Source organism: Chrysochloris asiatica, unplaced genomic scaffold (genome assembly GCF_000296735.1).
Source record: "Chrysochloris asiatica unplaced genomic scaffold, ChrAsi1.0 scaffold00003, whole genome shotgun sequence".
NCBI classification, from domain to species: Eukaryota; Metazoa; Chordata; class Mammalia; order Afrosoricida; family Chrysochloridae; genus Chrysochloris; species Chrysochloris asiatica.
The window spans coordinates 13,481,172-13,501,254 of NW_006408521.1; the positions used below are offsets into that span (position 1 = coordinate 13,481,172).

Consider the following 20,083-nt stretch of genomic DNA (forward strand, 5'->3'; position numbering starts at 1 on the left):
TCTGAGGGGCAGCTGCTGGATTTGAATCATTAACCTTGCAGTTAGCCGTTCAGTACTTACCCTACAGTGCCACACCAGGACTCCGTAGTAAATGTAAAGGAACATTATGTATATCACGTGTCATGAAAGGGTTAAAACTTTAAGATGAATTTTTTCGGAATCTGGCGCATTCACAGTGGTATGGCTGTAGACAGTACAGTCAGCGTTTCTGGTCCCTAAGAGGCCTGCTGGCCTGGGAGGGGTGTTTGCACGGAAAGGGGCAGGGCCAGCAGGGAGACCCCAGCTCCACCCCTGGGCTCCTAGGCCAAGGGGCCAGTGGGGTTGACTGAATGAGGAGCACTGAAAAAGCAAAACAGGCTGGCCAGGTGGCAAGGCTGCCACACCAACAGGGAGGCGCCCCTTTGCCCAGGTCCCAAAAGCTGGCATGGCCCACCCAATGACTTGGCTCACAAGGACTGTGCACGCCTGGCCCCAGAAGACCTTTGTTATTGTTATTAAGTGTCATCAAGTCGATTTTGACCCATAGCGGCCCTGTATAGGATTTCCAAGGAGCAGCTGGTGAGCTTGAACCGCCAACCTTGCAGTTCAAACGGCTTTGCAGTCTGGCACATTAACCCACAGCACCACCAGGATTCCTTGAGCCCCCACAAATAACTGGACAGGGACCAACCTGTCCACTGCTGACAGACACCACTCTCTGCCCTCTGAATTCACGTCACACCACCACGCCAAGTGGTCTCCCCACCCTACCCCAAGCCCGACCACCAGCAATGGGGAGGACAGCCACAGGCCCAGAAGCTGGATGCTGTGGGGAGGTGGGGGTGGGCTGTAAGCCTGATTTCCAGGGGTACCCCTCCAGCCATCTCCCACTTCCAGACCATTGCATGCTCCTCTGGGGGCAGGCTTGTTGTAGGTCCAAGCATTCCTAAACCAGCTCCCTGCTGGCTGACTATCTAGCCCAGCATCTGCACACCGATTCCTCTAAGCACCCCTATTTAAAAAAAAAAAGATAAATACTTTCAATTTTGAGAGCCTTAATGAGCCTTAGGTAGACTGTGTGATCACCTTGCTCTGCTGAGTGTAGAAAGAGAAGAACCAGGAGGAAGGAAAAAAAAAAAAAGATGACTTAGAGTACATCTTAGGCCAATTTTCATCTGTGAAAGCAAATGAGGTGCAGTTGTAATTTTCATGTAGTGCTGTAATGTGTTAAGTGAAAGATGTTTGACTTGTATTTTTGAGCTGTGTTGTCAAGTCAGTTCCAACTCATAATGACCTTGTGAGGGTTTGTGAGGCTGTAAATCTTAACAGAAGCAGAAAGTCTCATCTTTCTCCAGTGGATGTCAGGTATTTGCACTGGAGTTGCAATAGGTGCTGTTTTACACAGATGCTCCTCTGAGTGTGAACTGCCTAGGAAGACCTTCCTTAACCTGATAGGCACCAGAATACACACTGAGGGGTCTCTGATTTATTTTATTTTATTTTTTTAGTTTTTATTCTGATAGACTTCGAAATGCTTTTTATTGTTCATTTTTCCCCCTTTATCATTTGCCTTAATTTATTGACATTTCAGATCTTTGATTTAACCCATTTTTCAGGCCTATACAGCTTCTCTGCTCTCAAAAAAAACTTTTTTTTTTTGAACTTTTAGAACACTTAATTCTTTGTGGGTTTCCTGCCATATTACTGTCAAAATGCCGCAATTTCTGCCTGGAAAGTTTGAGTTAAATTTTTGCATACTGCAAATCTGAGTTTATGCAAAACTTTGAAAAAATACAAATTGTAGCAAGCTGTATTTAGAGGTTCTTATATCACATCATGAAACAGTCACACCATACTCTTCAGGCCCACCTTCTTATTTTGCACAGATCTTAATTCTTTGATGTTAACTGAGTAGCAAAGTGTTCCTGTAATTCAGCTCTGCAAAGCAGACGTGATTAAATAAGTGATGGTGTTGGGGCTAATGTCTATATTTTATGGTCAACAATATTTCATGGTGTCTTCACTGCTTGACTCCAGGTTTCTCTAATTCTGAATGTATTTGTAAGCATAAAAGCCAAAATGAAAACAAACGAATTAGGAAATATAGTTCTTTTAGGCAGCTCCAATAAGTTGAATATATTGCTGTTATGTGCTGTCGAGTCAGTTCCAACTCATAACAACCCTGTACAGGGTTTCTGAGGTGCGGCTGGTGAGTTCAAACCACTGACAACCTTGTGATTCAAATCTATCTCTTGGTGTGGTGCATTATCGTGCAGTGCCTCACCAGGTCTCCAAATAGAATATATTGTTGTTGTTGTTGTTAAGTGCCGTGGAGTTGGTTCTGACTCACAGTGACCCTGCAGAAGGTTTCCAAGGAGCAGGTGGTAAACTTGAGCCACTGACCTTGTGGTTCAAACCGACCTTGCAGTCCAGTGCATTAACCCACAGTGCCACACACTAATAGTAACTATCCATAAAGACGGTATATGCTTCCCCCTGAACACGTGACCATTTAAATCAGGACTGTGGACCTATCCATAACACTGTTACACAGATGTTGAGTGAAACTAGCATGTGGAGGAGAATAGGTCCTACACACACACACACACACACACACACACACACACACACACACATCAAAGTTAAGTGCCTGTGGCATATAGGTTTGACGGATCCAATCCCACTAAGGATTGGCAGCATAGTGGATTGTGACCTGGGCCACTAACCACCTGGTCAGTAGTTCAAATCTCCATGGGAGAAAGATGAGACTTTCTGCTTCTGTAAAAATGTACAGCCTCGGAAACCCTATACAGGGTTGCAATGAGTCAGAACCAAATCTACGGCACACCACCACCACCAATCCTTTTAATCCTCTTGAATTTAATCTGTTTGGTTTTCTTGTTGCTGTTGTTTGTTTTCTTTTAGTTTCTGGTGAGAAATCAGAATTGAAAAAGAAAGAAAACAAATCATATGGCTTCATTAACTCTACTTTTCACAACTACTAAGGTGGCTGTCAAAAGACAGGAATTATTCCTACTCAGTTCGATTATTTCAATTCCATTCAGTTATTTGTTGCAGACAAGACTTAAACTGATTTCTTATAACTCTAAAGGAATTTTCATAGTGGTTTGAGAATTTTCATGCATTGGCAATGCTAACCACAAGGTTGATGGTTCAAACCCACCAACTGCTCTTCAGAAAATACAGGGTTACCATGAGTTGGAACCAACTTGATGAACTTTACAACAACAATATGAGAACTATGAAGGAGCCCTGGTAATGTAGTTGATTACAAGTTGGGCTGCTAACTGCAAGGTCAGTAGTTCAAATTTACCAGTCACTCCCCTGGAGAAAGATGAGGCTTGTGTCACTGTAGGATAAAAGCCTGGACCACAAGGTTGGTTTGAACCACAAACCGTTCCTTGGAAACCCTATAATGGTCGCTATGAGTTGGAACTGACTCAATAGCACTTGACAACAACAATAACAAAGACTTACAGTCTCCGAAACGTTGTACAGGGTTGCTATGAGTCCGAACTGACCAGTGGCACACAACCATCACCACCACCACCATGAAAACGATGGCCCTGCCGTGGCTCTGTAGAATAAGTACTGGAATGCTAATCGCAAGGTCAATGGGTTCAAACCCACCAGCCACTACTTGTAAAACCTCTAATACGGGGTCACTATGAGTCGGAATACTCGATCGTACACAACAACAACAACACGAGAACAATGAGATTGTTCTGGAATTGTTATTGCTAGTTGCTGGCAAGTTGACTCCAACACATGGTGATCCATGTGGAACTGTTTCATGGGGTTTTTAAGGAGCGGTTTGTGGTTCAAATCAACCTTTTGATCTTTTGGAAGGAGTCCTAAAACTTTAACAATTTTCATTTGAATAAACAAATAAAGTTTCAAATGTTTAGTGTTAATAATCCCATTATTATTATTTGCTGTATAATGTATAAGTGACTGATGCTTTCAATCCCGTAGTGATTTCCTAGAGTTATCAATTCAGTTGTGCATCACTCGGTATAGATTACCTGATCTATGCAGGGAGAGACCAATAGTTGCACCTTAGATAGCCACTCACAAGCTTTTAAAATCCCAAAATTAGGGTGTAAAGCACTGCCTTTGTGGATTATGTTATGCCAGCTGACCATGGTGTCCCCTAAGACTATGGTCCTGAGCCCCGAGGCCCAGCAACTCATTCCCTCAAGGTGTCAAACTTCAGTCATCCCTAAATATCATATTTTTGCCTGCTTCATCCTGCTGTCTCTCTCTCACTGGAAGTTAATGATGATTGTTGTTGTTAAGTGCTGTCAAGTCAGTTCCGACTCATAGCAACCCTGTCTAGGGTTTCCTAGGCTTTAAATCTTCATGGAAGCAGAAAGCCTCATCTTTCCTCCCATAGAGTGGGTAGTGGACTTGAACCACAGACCTTATGGTTTGTAGTCCAGTGCTTATCATATGGAGCCACTATGCTCTTTAATAATGATAATGACTGTCATTTATTAGGCATTTACCCTTAATCAGATACTGAGCTGAGAACATTAAATACATTATCCTGTTAAATTCTCACAACAAACTTAAGAGGTTTCATTTCCTAGATAAGGAACTAGCCTTGGAGAATTTTTGTGACTTTACTCCAGTACCAGGGTTGGTAAGTAGGAGCCAGGGTTTGCTTTTGAGGTCAGATTCCTGGCTCCTGTAATCCACCATGCTCTTTCTAGTGTAATTAGAGATCAGTTAGATGGAGAACTGCCATCTAGTTGATCTGTGCCTTTCTTAGATGTAAGTCAGAAAAAGGACAGAGTCCGCATTGACTTTGGCTGTGCTGTGGCTGTTGCAGCCATTCTGGATATGTTGCCTCTGTCTACCAAGCTGCTTTGTTCAGAAGTCAATAAAATGTCCTTTATACTTGTCTTTTACAGATACTTACCATGACTGCTGTGACCGCTATCAGCCTTGAGGGGTTGATATTGAGGAAGAATATCACTAAACGTGACCACATCTGTGAGAAAGGACAGTATCATGTAGCCAGCAGTAACCTGTGTTGTCAATTATGCCCTCCTGGTATGTCCTTCAAAATGTCCAAAGTTTAGAATGAAAATCAGAGTAAGGAATAGAATCTATAGCAAGAAAAATAGATTATTTCCATAACTTTTGTTCCTCTTCACTATAACATACAAGCAGGGATTGGAGATGGGGTGGGAAGCTACACGATTATTTTCCCAAGACCAATTTAATTCTTCTTTATCACACTTGATTGACTGGTATGAATACATAAAATTTTTAAATGACATGTTGTTACTGTTTAGTGTCATCAAGCCAGTTCTGCCTCACAGCGACCCTGTAGAGGGTTTCTGAGGAGCCACACCAGGACTCCACAAATGGCAGATTACCTTGGAAATGAGAGGATATGTCTATTTAGTTCCATTTTTTAGGAATAAAGGAAGGCTCATTGTGAGTATTGAGTTTTTCACAAAAGAACTGATAAGGATATATCACAATTATTGTGGTACTCTGAAAGCAAGGGATCTCCACGCTTTAGAGACTTGTCTCAGCACTTCCCTTCTATCAGAAGGTCCCTAAGAATGCTGTCGTCCTGGCATTGAAGCCTATAAAATACATTTGAATTTTTCATTTGAGTTGTTGTTGTTGTTGTTAAGTGCCGTCGAGTTGGTTCATTTGAGTAGCTAATGAATTAGAAAAGCAAAAGCCAAAATTAAAAAAAAAAACAAAAAAATCAGTATTTTGAAAGATAAAACCAATTTCATACCAGAAACCTTTCAAATGCTAGCAAAGTAGAAACTAAACAAAACCCAATGGTACAAACGTTTACTCAACTTGGAGTAGAGTTGGCTACTATTTCATAGGATCTCCCTTAACAGCATGGTCAAGAAAGACAGGAAGAGAAAAGAGGACACTACTTGGATTGATGCTGTAAATTGGTAGAACTGGACACATCTGTGGAAGATCTTTTGGTTGACCTTCCAGGTTCTGAGCACTTGGATTGCAAACTCACGTGAGCCCTGTTTATAAAAGGACATTTGCTCTTCTGTGTGTGTTTTAATAACTTGTTTGGAAAGTCTCTGTTTCAAGATGACTCATTTATACTTAAGCCCGTTTACATCAAATCTTCTTTGATAAATTGTTACAATTAAAATAAGAAACTTGGACATATGTATTAAAATTTTGAAAATGTTCATATACTCGAACACAGTAACCCACTTACTTTTTTAAGAAATTTTTTAAGGAAAAAAAAAAAAATATATATATATAGTACAATGTTGTACACATAGCATTTCATTGTGGTACCCAACAATGTAGGATTGGTTAAGTAAATAGCCAGAGACTTGAATATTATGCATCAAAGCCATGTTTTGTGATATATTTCTGATACAGTTCCCATTGTATATAACCCCCCTACAGTGGTCTCCAGCGGCTGTGGTAGTGTAGTAGTTATGAATCGGGCTGCTAACCTTAAGGTCAGCAGTTTGAAACTACTAGCTGTTCCATGGGAGAAAGATGAGGCTTTCTGCTCCTGTAAAGATTTGTAGCCTCGGAAATCCTGTACAGGGTCTCTATGAGTCAGAACCGATTCCACGGCACATAACAACCACCACCACACAGGGTCGCTATGAGTCAGAACCGACTCCACGGCACATAACCACCACCACCACACAGGGTAACTATGATTCAGAACTGACTCCACGGCACACCACTACCACCACCAAAGTGGTCGTCTCCATTCAGTTGACAGGACTCACTGCGTTCACTCTGAATGATCTTGAGCACTGTTGATGACATGGTGAACACTACTCTTACTTCTGCTTTATCTTGTTGAGTTTTAAGCTTATCAGTATTTTAAATTTCATCCAGATCTGTCTGTGCTTACTGCCTTTTTTATATTAGTATATAATTTAACTGTTTGATTTATATAATATTAAATCATATATTAATATGTGATATACAAGTGCAGAAAGAAAGAGATTTTGCGATTTTGAAAGTTAGGCGGAATGCTTTGGAGAATTTCAGTAAAGGTGAGTTGCTAATTTATTGTTGATAAAGTAATTAGGTGAGGGCAAATAACTGTAAAATACTAAGGATATTTTTTTAATCTAGAAAAACTTGCATACAAATTATCCATGTCTTTAATTCGCCCCTTTGCCCAAAATAAAGCAACTAATGAAGGAAGGAAGATAAATGAAAGTTATAGGTGATGTATTATGGGTATGGCTTAAAGGAAAAAGAATTTGCAATTCTAACAACTATTGTATTTAACAGAATTGCTGAACACTGTATAGTTATCTTCGGAAGCTGCAACAAGGATGAAAAATACTATAAGTGGGTGTTCTGACATTGATCTTCTCTCAGTTCCAGAAGCTAGAAATAAGAATTTAGGGTATGGTTCCAGGAAAGGTCCTTCTTTGTCTATTTTAGCTTCTAGTAGCTACCAGCTACCATGGGCTCCTGCACCTGTCTTCATATGCCATCTTCCCCCATGTCTGCCTCTGTGCTGTTTCTTGATGGCAAGGGGAAAGGGAAGGGAATTGTTGGTGCACACTAGGTGCGGGCCCTGCTCAGTCCTGACGGTGATGTCAGAGAAGCCTGTTATCACCACCAGGTGCAGGAAGAAAGTTAGACATACAGAGGCTAAACACTTTGTTACTGATCCTGAAGCTACTGAGGAACTGTCCAAGGTCGTTGGAACTCCACATTGTTCTTGACCTCTCAGTACATGACCTCTTATCAAGTACTCATTTACCCAGAAAGTAAAATGAGAAGTCAAAACACAGAGAATTAGTTAGGTCATCTCAGTGGTCAGCGGCAGCCATCTCTACCATGAGTATGTCCCTAATGAACACCACGCTCCAACACTCACCCTACCAAAAAAAAACTTTTTTAGTCAAAGCATTGCTTCCTGTTGTTGTTGTTGTTGTTGTCAGGTGCCATCGAGTTGGAACCGACTCATAGCGACCCCATGCACAGCAGAACGAAACAATGTCCAATCCTGGGCCAACCTCACTACCTCTGCCACACTTGACACCATCAATGATGCCACCTGGCCGATCCATCTCGTTGGGGGTCTTCCTCTTTTTCTCTAACCCTCTATCTTACCCAGCATGACATCCTTCTCCAGTGACTGTTCCCTCCTGACAATATGTCCAAAGTATGAGAGACAAAGCTTAGCCATCCTGGCCTCCAAGGAGCACTCTGGCTGCACTTCTTCCAAAACAGATCTATTGGTTCTTTTGGCAGTCTGTGGCACTTCTAGTATTCTCCTCCAACACCACAATTCAGAGGCATCAATTCTTCTACGATCTTCCTTATTCACTGTCCAGCTTTTGCATCCATAGGAGGTTATTGAAAATACCATGGCTTGGGTCAGGCACACCTTAGTCCTCAAGCTGACATCTCTGCTCTTCAACACTTTAAAAAGTTCCTGTGCAGCAGATTTGCCTAATGCAATACATCGTCTGATCTCTTGACTGCTGCTTCCACAAATGTTGATAGTTGATCCAAGAAGAATGAAGTCCTTGACAACTTCAATCTTTTCTCCATTGATAAGAATGTTGTTTATTGGTCCAGTGGTGAGGATTTTTGTTTTCTTGAGATTGAGATGCAATCCATACTGAAGGCTGTGGTCTTTGATCTTCATCAGTAAATGTTTCAAGTCCTCTTCACTTTCAGCAAGCAAGGTTGTATCATCTGCATATCACAGGTTGTTAATGAGTCTTCCTCCAATCCTGCTTCCTGGGTACTTGGTTATTCTAACCTTCCTTTTAAAATATGTTCCTGTTGTTAATTCTGGTAGCTCAAAGTTAATTAGGCTTTTAATCAAAAAGCTAATAGTTCAGACGCACCCAGCAATTCTATGGGAGAAAGACTAGACATCTGCTTCCATAGAGATTCCTATGGGAAGTCCTATGGGGCAGTTCTATTGTGTCACAGGGTTGCCAGGAGTTGGATTTGACTCTAGAACAACAAACAATGGCATTGCTAACAAAGGCTCCTGGTGGCGCACATGCTTACGCTCTTGTTGTTAAGTGTCTTTGTGTTGGTTCCGACACATAACCATCCTGTATAGGGTTTCCGACGAGCAGCTGGTGAGTTTGAACCACCGACCATGCGGTCCAGTGCATTACTCCACAGCACCACACCAGGAGTCCTATTACCAACTAAAAGGTTGGCGGTGGTTTGAACCCACCTAGGTGGGAGTGGAACAGATTAGACTTAGTCTGTTTTTGTTTTGTTTTTAATTAGTGATGTCACCAATAATTAGAATCACTTCTACTGCTTTTCTCTTCGATTTCCCTTATTGCTTTATTTTTTTCATCTTCTTTTTCATTCTCTGCCAAAGGCTTGGCAACCTGCTGCTTTAAGATTAAAAACAACAACCGAAACCACTGCTTTGGAGTCAATCCTGATTTCTCTCGACCCTAAAGAACAGAGTAGGACTACTCCCCAACTGGAATTTGTTTGGAAACTGTCACATCTTTCTCCTATGGGCAGCTGCTGGGTTCAAACTGTTGAGGTTTCAGTTTGCAGCTGAGTACTTTTGACACCACGCCACCAGGGCACCTTCCCCAAGGCACCCCACAATGACAGTGTTGCTGCCTATTTGCACAGTGTGTGGTCATCTCTGCATACTCCTATGCTCTTGCATGAGCACCTCCTGTTTAAACAATTGCCCATTTTTTTCTTGGACAGGCAAAAAGAAAACTAATGACTGCAGTGTCAATGGAAAACTACCAAATTGTAGTTTTTGTCAAGAAGGGGAAGAGTACACAGAAGAGGCTAATTTTTTAGAGAAATGCAGGAAATGTGGCATTTGTGATAAAGAACACGGTAAGTGTTTTAAAAAGCAAAGTACATGCTACAGTATGGGTGGAGCCTGAAGACATGATGCTGAGCAAGATAAACCAATCTCAAAAGGACAATTATTGTCTAAACTCACTTATTTAAAAAGAAAAGGAAAGGCAAATTCATAGAGATTAAAATGTGGCACTGAGCTAATGCATCAGACTGCAAAGTCATTTGAGCTGCAAGGTTGGTGGTGCAAGCTCACCAGCGGCCCTTGGAAACCCTATACAGGGTTGCTATGGGCTGGAATCAACTCGATGGCATTTCACAACAACTACAAAGTTTATTAGTGGTTACCAGGGACAGGAAGGAGGGGGAGAAGAGGGGTTAATGGTGATGTAAAAAATATCTTATTGATTAAAAAGCAGAGTTTCGAGTTGGTTCCAACCCATAGCGACCCTGTACAGGGTTTCCAAGGAGCAGCTGATGAGTTTGCACTGCCCTTGCCATTCGAACCGACTTTGCAGTCCAGCGCATTAACCCATAGCGCCACACCAGGATTCCAAGAATTCTCTATGTGGGGTCAAATTGACAACAGCAACTCCAAAGAACAGATGGAATCCTTGGGGGGTGGGGGGAGGGGGGTTCAGTGAGTTATGCTAATGAGGTAGAATGAGAATGGTTCACACAACTAAAAGGATGTGATCAATGTCACTGAATATTGTGTGTAGAACTGTTCAATTGGTGTATGCTGTGTATACCCTCAACAAAATAAATAACACTAGTAAAATGCTCAAAAAGAACAAAATAAATAACATTTAGAAATCAAAAAAAGCAATGGAAAGAGACCAATTAGGATACTCCATGTAGAACTACTTTTATGGGTCAAATCTGAACAATTTCCCCAGCGGTAGAGTATTTGAAGATGGACTCTGTAAATAGGGTTCATCAGGCCCCAAACAGCAGAAGCCATTTTTTTTTTTTTAAATTTTACCTCAACTGATGCTAGTATGACGATTCTTGTTCTTAACCAGAAAGGTCCCAGAAGCCTGATGATATAACAACATTGCAGAAGTCTCTGGGAAAAAGGTTTCTCTTATCCCTAATCAAATCCAAATCGATGTTTTTCAACCCTGACTGTAAACAAATCAGAATTTCTAAGTGAGGGCTTTGGTATTGGTCTAATTCAGTAGGCCTAGGGCAGAAGCTGTTGTTTTACAGTTCTAACAAGCTCCCAGGTGATGCTGATATTGCTGGTTCATGGACCACACTTTGAATAGCTAATCTGTAGACTAGAGGTACAAGGGTGCCATCTAGACAACAGTGGGATGACTTGGTTGCTGGATTGTCTGTCCTCTTAAAATTCTGCCAAGTGTTTGCAGGACATTTCAATTTGGGGGAGTCTTGGCACTACAGATTAATGAGCTGGACTGCAAGGTTGGTTTGATTCACAGGGTCAAGAATTCAAGCTCACCATCCTCTCCTCAGAAACTCTATACAGGGTTCCTATGAGTCAAAATCAATTTGACAACACCTAACAACAATTAAGGAGCTCTGGTAGCGTAGTGGTTACGAATCGGGCTACGAACCGCAAGGTCAGCAGTTCGAAACTACCAGCTGCTCCACGGGAGAAAGATGAGGCTTTCTGCTCCCGTAAAGATTTACAGCTTCGGAAACCCTGTTCAAGGTCGCTATGAGTCAGAACTGACTCGACAGCACTTAACAACAACAACAGTAATATATTGCATTTAAACACTAGTTGTGTTACTAAAAGTGTGATGGGTGTGACTGTTGATATTCAAAATCCATTCAGCTCTGCCTATTATTTCATAGCCCACTTAGAACTCACTACAGTAATTAACAGTTTGCAAATTGATTTTCTAGGTTTAGAAGTGGAACAAAACTGTACCAAAATCCAGAATACCAAGTGCAGATGTAAAGCAAACTTTTTCTGTGATGATAATTCATGTGAGCACTGTTACCCTTGCAACGTGTAAGTTTTAGTCTTTCTCTGATTAAAACATTAGCGAGACCCTCAGAGAGAATGTCTTCCTAGGGAGGGGAAACACTGATTGGAAGACAGGAATTCAGATCGCATTCTTGTTTTGCGTTCAAACAGCTAGATGACCAATGGTTCATTCAAATATCAGTTTAACTAACTTTGTTTATTAGCACATTTGTAGCACCAAGAGTCTTAGTCTACAGGTAAAGAGAGTCAAGAAAAGCAATGGTTATTGTCGTCTATCAGCACTGTGTGGCAAGCAACAGAAGACTTGTGCCAAAGCGTTATGAGTGATAAAGGGAAACCTTTCAATTCTGCCTGAGGACGGGGGTGGTGAAGCTACGGCACTTGGTTTGAATTCTGAAAAAATAAACAAAAGAGATAACTACTAAATGTACACAGGGGAACAGCAACTGCACAGAGATAGAGGAAGCTCACTTTCCTGATGATTACTGGGTGGGTTTGGATAGATTATTTAACCTCTCTGAATGTTATTGACTCACTTATCACATGCAAATAATATGACTCATCCCATCTATCATATTTCTGTGAAGATCAGATTGGATATGTGCTGTGAAAGTGATTTTGCTTTGTAAGATCTCTTGTATGAATGCAAAGGTTTGGGATTACTATTCATTTGCTTCTCTTAAAACTTGAAATTCATTTTTATAAACTTTTAAGAGTTTATCTAGTTGGTTGCAAGACTAGGGATATTAGAGTTTATGACTCTTCTTTTAGAAGCATGTCAATTGTATGCAGTTCCTCTAGCCTCTTCCTTCCAGTCCCGAGTATATGAGAGAGCCTTATGGTAGAAGTATAGGTATGGATTGGAGTGGGTGCAGATGGGGGAGATAACTTAGTAAAATACTAACAATAGTAGTAATTCTAAATACTTTTTAGTTTCGATTAAGTGACTTATATCATTACCTTCTTATTTATGAACAAGCATACTCACAGAGGTTAAGTGACTTGCCCAATGTCAGATAGTTAGGTAAAGGGCAAAGCCACACGAGCCACTTGAGTTAACATCTTAGTATCTAATTGATGCTAAAATTGGCAACATTGAAAGGCCAGCGGGGCAGTCTCCCTACGCAGCATCCTGGGCAGTGTCTATTGTCTGTTCATTTTATTGTTTTTTATGCTACCTTTTTGGAAATTGCTTTAGGTGTTTTATGACTCCTAAAGACATTTTTCACTCACACATCCAAATTATATTATTAATTTGTACTGGAGTTAGATGCTAATCAAGGGATATTTGAGGGAATAGGTTTGACAGAGATGCAAAGATGACTAAAAGGACCTCAGATTTACATTGTGTTATTAAAATGATTAAGGAATCAGCCAACCCACCAAGGCTTCTAGCATCTCCTCTGTATTTTTTTTTCTAGGTGTGAACATGGAGTCATTGAGAAATGCACACCGACCAGAAATGCTAAATGCAAAGAAAAAGGTATTTCTGTCTATAGTTTTATTTTCCTTTTACCCATGCACCATGGTAAATTACAACAAAACAAAACAAAACACTGATCTCTTTTGGTTCTATTTCTGAGAGTATTTTGCATAATGTAAAAGATTGCTCATTTTCATATGGAATGTTCATGTGTTCTAATCCATAGGATCTAAACCTGAGGCATTGTGGTTATGTTCCCTGCTCGTGTTAATTATACCTGCAATAATTTGGGGTAAGTTTTTACTTTTTTTAAATTGTAGATTGAAATAATATGGGAGGTAGTTGTTCAAAAGGGTATCTCTTTGTCTCCTATTCATAAGAAAGCTCCTACTAGGAAGGTACGGTGTCCCTGTGTGGTACAAATGCACTTGATTGCTCACTAAGAGACTGAAAGTTGGAATCCACCCGAACATACCTTGGAAGACAATCCTGTTGGTTTACTTTCAAAACAGTAACCGTTGAAAACCCTGTAGAAAATGAGTTGGCCACAAAAAGACTTAGCACTGAATGATCTCCCTTACATGAAATAAGCAAATTTATAGAACCCACTGGATAGCACTTAACAACAACAACAGAGAAACCAAAGATTGTTACTGTTTGAGAGGGAGTTTTTGCTTAGGGGGTATTGCGTTTATGATAATGAGTGGTGGAAGAATTTAGAAAAAGACAGTGGGCATGGTTGTAGGACATGAGGAATGTAATAATTGTCACAGAATTATACTTGTACTTGTAGAAATTACTATTTTTTTAAAAGTAGATGGAAAAAAAAAAAAACAAACCCTATTGCGCACAGTTCTACTTTGACATACATGGGGTTGCCATGACTCAAAATCAACCTAATGACAACTGATTGGTTTACCAGGCAGATAGCTCTGTTGTACTGTTACATTCTGCCACTCAGCTTACCCCTGATAATTGATAAGAAAGAAAAAGCTATTCTTTCTGAGCAACTGTTTGGGGGCTGTGATTGGCTGCAGAGTTGGCTGAGAACCATTGATTGCCCCATGCAAGAGAAGAACATAAGAAGCAAGGAACATCCCAGGGAGAGGCATTGCAAGGGACACTTGCAACATTCTTCTCTCTGCCTCCTTTTACTTGACCAAGTTCAGTGCTGTTTGATACTTAATCCTCTTTATCTTAAAACACTGTGGGAATACATTAGATGTTGTTGTTGTTATGTGCTGTGGAGTTGGTTCTGACATAGCGCTCCTGTGAGGGCCTCCGAGGTTGCAGGGGACTCCAACATTATATGTAACGGTTACTTAATAACCAAACCAAAGTCACTGCTATTGAGTTGATCCCAACTCATGGGGACCCTCTAGACCTGTTTCATGGGTTGCTAAGATGGTAAATCTTCATTAAAACAGATAGCTTGATTTTGCCCCTTGGAGCAGCTGGTAGATTTGAACTTCTGACCTTACAGTTATCAGCCCAATACTTATTCCACTGTACAACCAAGACTCCTTTACTTAGTAAAATCACTCAAACCCATTGTCACTGTGTTGATTCTGACATAGCAATAAAGTCAGTGGGTAAACCAAAATTGGGTATAATCATAACTCGAGAGAACGCCTTTTAAATCACCAATAAAGCAAAAAGGGAGTGCTGGTGCGGTGCTGCTGGATCATGTGCTGCACCGCAAGGTGGGCGGTTCACATTCACTGTTGCTCCTCAGAAATGCTATAGAGGGTCTCTCTAAGTCAAGACAGACTCGATGGCCCTTAACAACAACAACAACAAAAATAAAGCAAAGGGTAGGTCCAACTCTTCATCATGCTGAAGAAGCCAGGTTTCCTTCTCTGTTAGAATAAATTCCTGATTCTTCAAATTAGCTGAAGATAAAGATGTTGACTTACATTTAAAGGTTGTTTAGCTAAAAATCTATTGTTGTTGTTGTTGTTGAGTGTCATCAAGTTGGTTCAGACTCAAAGAGAGCCTGTATAGGGTTTCTGAGAAGCAGCTGGTGGATTTGAACTGCCGACCTTATAATGAATAGTCCAGTGACTTTCTTAGAGCAGTACAGTATGACTCCATTCTGTTTAAACTCTAACTGTACTTGGGATTTACAGGTTCATGTCTGTCTTGCACTGATATCAAGGCATACACACATTGAGTGTGTATGGGGGTGTGCAAATGGTCAACCTACTTGACTGCTAACCAAAAGGTAGGAGGTTCAAATCTACCAAGACACACCTCAGAATCAGACCATGAAACCCTACAGAGGACAATTCTATCTTGCCACATGTGGGGTCATCATGGGTTGGAATCTACTTTATGGCAAATTTTTTGTTTGTTTATTTTTAGCTAGAAATCTTGGGATTTCTAGCTAAAATCTTTGGGATGGGAATCCCCATATCAGGAGAATGCTGCCTTCTATGGAGGTTGACCACTCTGAGTTTCCTTTTCCCAATTCTCTTAGTGTGATAGTGTTCTCCCATGCTTCCTATCAGGCTAATACCTGAGTCAGACAGAAATTTCTTTGATCTTTCAGGGTGGAAAAAATATAAACGGCACAGCAACACATCTTGTGATATGCGTCCACCTACTGTAAGCATGTATCTGCTTTCTTAAAGACAAAAAGAGAACAGTTGTTCCTCTTTATCTATTGTTTTTTAAAGCAAACATTATCATTTACCTGTTTGTGTGTAAGAGTTTGAAAGGCATCAAAATGAATTAGGATGTGGTGCCAAATTTGTAGATAAGTTTTTTCATGAATAGCCTAAGAATCAACATAAGTGAAAATGTGTTCAGTATGAATTTGAAAAGGCCATGGCCAATGTCCTTGTTTCATGTTGGTACAAGGCCTTTTCCAGGGCCTAGGCAGCCTTAGGAGTCCAGATCCACTCCAACACAGTTCTTAAACCTCATTATCAAAACACAGCTCAACTTTCTCTCTCCACCTGCTGACCCCATGTCTTGCCACAACTTTTCCCAATGTGAGATCAGGGCATTTTAAAAAGCAAAAAAGATACACTGGAAATTAAGTTCCACTGAACCAAATAATGGGTTTTGATTCAGTGGAACCTTAACTCCCACTAAGGGGACCAACTTAGTGGGAGTTAAGTTTCTTCAAATCAATGCGGTATGAAAATGTCAACAAGATTCGTTTTAGAATGAGTATGTTTATTATGCTTATTGTAATACATTTATGTGAAAAATAATCTTGAGAATTATTCTTAAGAATCTCTTGTATTCCTTTCCTTTGTAAAATGTAAGCCAATGTGGCAAGGCTGGGCCTTTCAGAATCAGAATTTGTGGGGTAAAAGACTTCCTCTTAATTACTTAGCCTAATTCTCTAATTTTATATACCAAGGGACTAGCTATACTTCTTGTGAAATAAGGAAGAATTAGAAGATTATCTTTAGACTGTTCTCAATATATTTTTTCTCATCTCTCTTACCACTTTTATTGTTTCTCCCTAGGAAGACAACACAGGGCTCATGGGTAAGGCTTTTAATATTTTATTTTCAGAGAGATGGCTTCCTTAGGAGTAAGAGGGCAGTTTTACAGTAAAATGTTATTCATTCTAGTGACATATTGCGGGGTCTTGCTCTTTCTTGAGCTTATGGTTTTTTCCTGTTCACCATCAAGGGTTAATCAGAGAATTTCTTTAAATTTATAACTATTGTTGTTACTAAATGCCTTCGCGTCGGTTCTGACTTACAGTGCCCCTGTACAGGATTTTTGAGGCTTTAAAAATCTTTGCAGGCACTGAAAGCCTCATCTTTTCTCCCACAGAGCAGCTGGTGGGCTCGAAATGTGGACCTTGTTGTTCTCAGTCCAGTGCTTATCGTATGGAGCCACCATTCCTTTTTGCATAGTTAAAAATGAATCAGTTAGTCACTCTCTAGATTGTAGATACTTGTTATTTTTTGAGATGGGAAAGGTAGCACAAAATGTGTGTATCGTGAACACAGTTTGACCAAAGTAAAATGCCACAAAGAAGTACACAGGATAAAAGGATGCTAGTAATTGCATATGACATAGATAATTTGGCAACAGTAATGTAACATGAGTATATGAACACAGATGTAGTTGTGTAGGCATGCTGGCATCCCTAGGAGATAGTATAGGTGTAGTTCCTGAACACTGTAATAAGGTGAATACTGCAATAAAGCAAATTCCACAAATGTTTTGGTTTCCTGGTACATATAAAAGTGATGTTTATACTATACTGTCTGGGTATGATGCTGTGTGTTAATGCTCTGGGCTGCAAAGTTGGTTTGAACTACAAGATTGACAGTTCAAGCTCACCAGCTGCTCCTCGGAAACCCTAGACAGGGTCGTTATGGGTTGGAACCCACTTGACAGCAACAACAACATAGTCTATTAAGTGTGCAACAACACTGAAAAAGTTTGAAGTTTTATGAGCATGATCAAAATGTGACACAGACACAACATGAGTACAAGCGGTTGAAAATGTGGCACTGATAGGCTTGTCCAATAAAATGAGTCTGCCTGTATATGGGTACAGGTAGGTTGTCGTTGTTGTTAAGTGCCGTCAAGTCAGTTACAACTCATAGTGACCCTGTATAGAGTTTCTGAGGAGTGGCTGGTGAGTGTGAACCACCAACATTGCATTAACTTGTGGTCCAGCGCATTAACCGGCAGTGCCGCATCAGGACTCTGTACAGGTAGGTTGTTGTTAAGTGCCGTCAAATATGTTCCAACCGTTAATGATCCTGTATTGGGTTTCCAAGGAGCAGCTGGTGAGCTTGAACCACCAACCTTGCAGTTCAGCTTGACTTTGCAGTCTAGCACATTAACCCACAGTGTCATACCAGGACTTTGTAGGAGAGTACATATGTGTACACAGATAGAAGTGCTTATACATACAGATATGTGTGTACCCATATTCATAGAGGACACAGACGTACTTCTCAGACATAACTAAACAGCTTGTCTGAATGGTATTTCTGTGTTTAAATACTTAGATCCTTAGTCTCCTGGAACACCTCTGTCAATTGGCACCACAAAGTTAATGTTCTGTATCCTAGTCAGTTGAGTAGCATGTAGAGTCTTTAAAGCTGTGAGTGGCCATCTAGGATACAACCATTGGTCTCTACTCACTAGGAGCAGAAGAGAATGAAGAATGCTGAAGTTTCAAAGAAGAAACTAGCCATATACCCTGAGACCAGAAGAACTAAATGGTTCTTGCTCACACTACACACCATTCTGCTTAGGGCCACAATAGATGGACCCACATAGAGCGAGAGAAGAATGTGGACAGAGCACCAATTCTTAAATCATCCAGACTTAGTAGACCAGTTAGACTGGAGGACTCCCTGAGGCTATTGCCCTTTAAACCTTGAACTGAAACTGTCACCTGAGGTCACCCATTAGTGAAATAACAGACTGGCACACAAAATCAGGATTTTGCCAGTGAGTAAGGAACTCCATTAAAAAACCATATGAGACCAAAGGTTTCTAATTATTATAAAGCAAAGATACGAAAACCAGGGGCAGGGAGTCTAGAGTACTGGAAACAGAACGACCAGAATGCAATTAATAAGAATATTGATGCTTTGTGATAAATGCAACTAATGACACTGAAAAATGTGTGCAGAAATTGTCAAATGGGAACCTAGTTTTCTATGTTAACACACACCCCAAACTCTACAAAATATCACTTAAAACAAATCAGGTAATAATGGAACACTGTATTCTAAGGCCAGAGATAATTTTTCTTTACAATCATTTAGGTACATTATAGAACTCCTGACTAAACTGACTTAGAGATTAATCTGAATTGTAGAGTTAATTATTATTGTTGTGGCCAAATTATACAACATACATACTCATATCTGGCTCTGTTCTTTGACTTGTGACTCATAGAGAAGATCATAAACCCTTGGTTTATACTTTTGGGTATGGGAGTCATCGATCATCAGCTTCATAAAGAATCTTAGGAACGAACTTTTCTTACTCTATTATTTGGCAGATGAGAAAAGAAGATAAAAATGATTTGTATCATTTCCAGGTCATATATCAAATGACTGGAGACCTAGCAGAAGTTGGGATGAGAATTTAGGGTTGTTCTTGTTTTTTGTTGCATTCCACCCACGAGTCCTGATGAAGCACTGTGGAATAAAGTACTGGATTGGAAGGTCGGTTTGAACAATAATAAGGTCGATGGTTCAAACTCACCAGCTATGAGCCAGAACTGACTCGATGGCACTTAACAACAACAATGAAGTACAATAAGGGGGAAATAAATATGGTTTGTGGTAATAGGCACTACTTTTAAATAAACAAACTTTCTGAGACTGTTTTCTATTTTACAGATGTTGACTTGAGTAAATATATCAGTCATATTGCTGATCAAATGACAATAAATCAAGTGAAAGAATTTGTTCGAAAGAATGGTATCCATGAAGCCAGAATTGATGAGATCAAAAATAACCATCCCCAAGATACAGCTGAACAAAAAGTCCAGCTGCTCCGTGCTTGGTATCAGTTGCATGGGAAGAAAGGTGCTTTCAGCACTTTGATGAAAGGCTTAAAAAAAGCCCATCTGTGTGCTCTTGCAGAAAAAATTCAGGAGATAGTTGAGAAGGACAGTATTAGTAATAATGAGAATGCAAGCATCAGAAATGCAAAAGAAAAAGAAATGCAAAGTTTGGTCTAGACTGAAAAATAAGAAATAGCTTGTTTTAGTTCTGAGTGTGTACAATCAAAATAAAGGGAAAATTTGTTAGGATAAGTTCATAATAGCTAATATTTCCACTTATTAGATTTATAAAGTTAGAATGTTTACAGGTTCTCATGATTCTGCCTTCAGGTATTCTTACAGTCTTACAGTCTTGCTGTTGTTAGGTGCCATCGGGTGGGTTCCCACA

The 20,083-nt window shown here is 40.2% G+C and overlaps 1 protein-coding gene across 1 annotated transcript in view; it reads left to right on the top strand.

Annotated features, from left to right (window-relative positions):
* The window catches only part of FAS (Fas cell surface death receptor), a 28,060-nt gene extending 8,188 nt beyond the window's left edge, over positions 1 to 19,872 (top strand). Inside the window, exons 2-8 of the mRNA XM_006831438.1 lie at positions 4,593 to 4,645; positions 4,917 to 5,058; positions 9,700 to 9,837; positions 11,677 to 11,785; positions 13,183 to 13,244; positions 13,411 to 13,476; positions 19,529 to 19,872. Coding sequence (XP_006831501.1) covers positions 4,593 to 4,645; positions 4,917 to 5,058; positions 9,700 to 9,837; positions 11,677 to 11,785; positions 13,183 to 13,244; positions 13,411 to 13,476; positions 19,529 to 19,872 — 914 coding nt within the window. The remainder of the gene's footprint in view (positions 1 to 4,592; positions 4,646 to 4,916; positions 5,059 to 9,699; positions 9,838 to 11,676; positions 11,786 to 13,182; positions 13,245 to 13,410; positions 13,477 to 19,528) is intronic.
* The last annotated feature ends 211 nt before the right edge of the window (positions 19,873 to 20,083 follow it).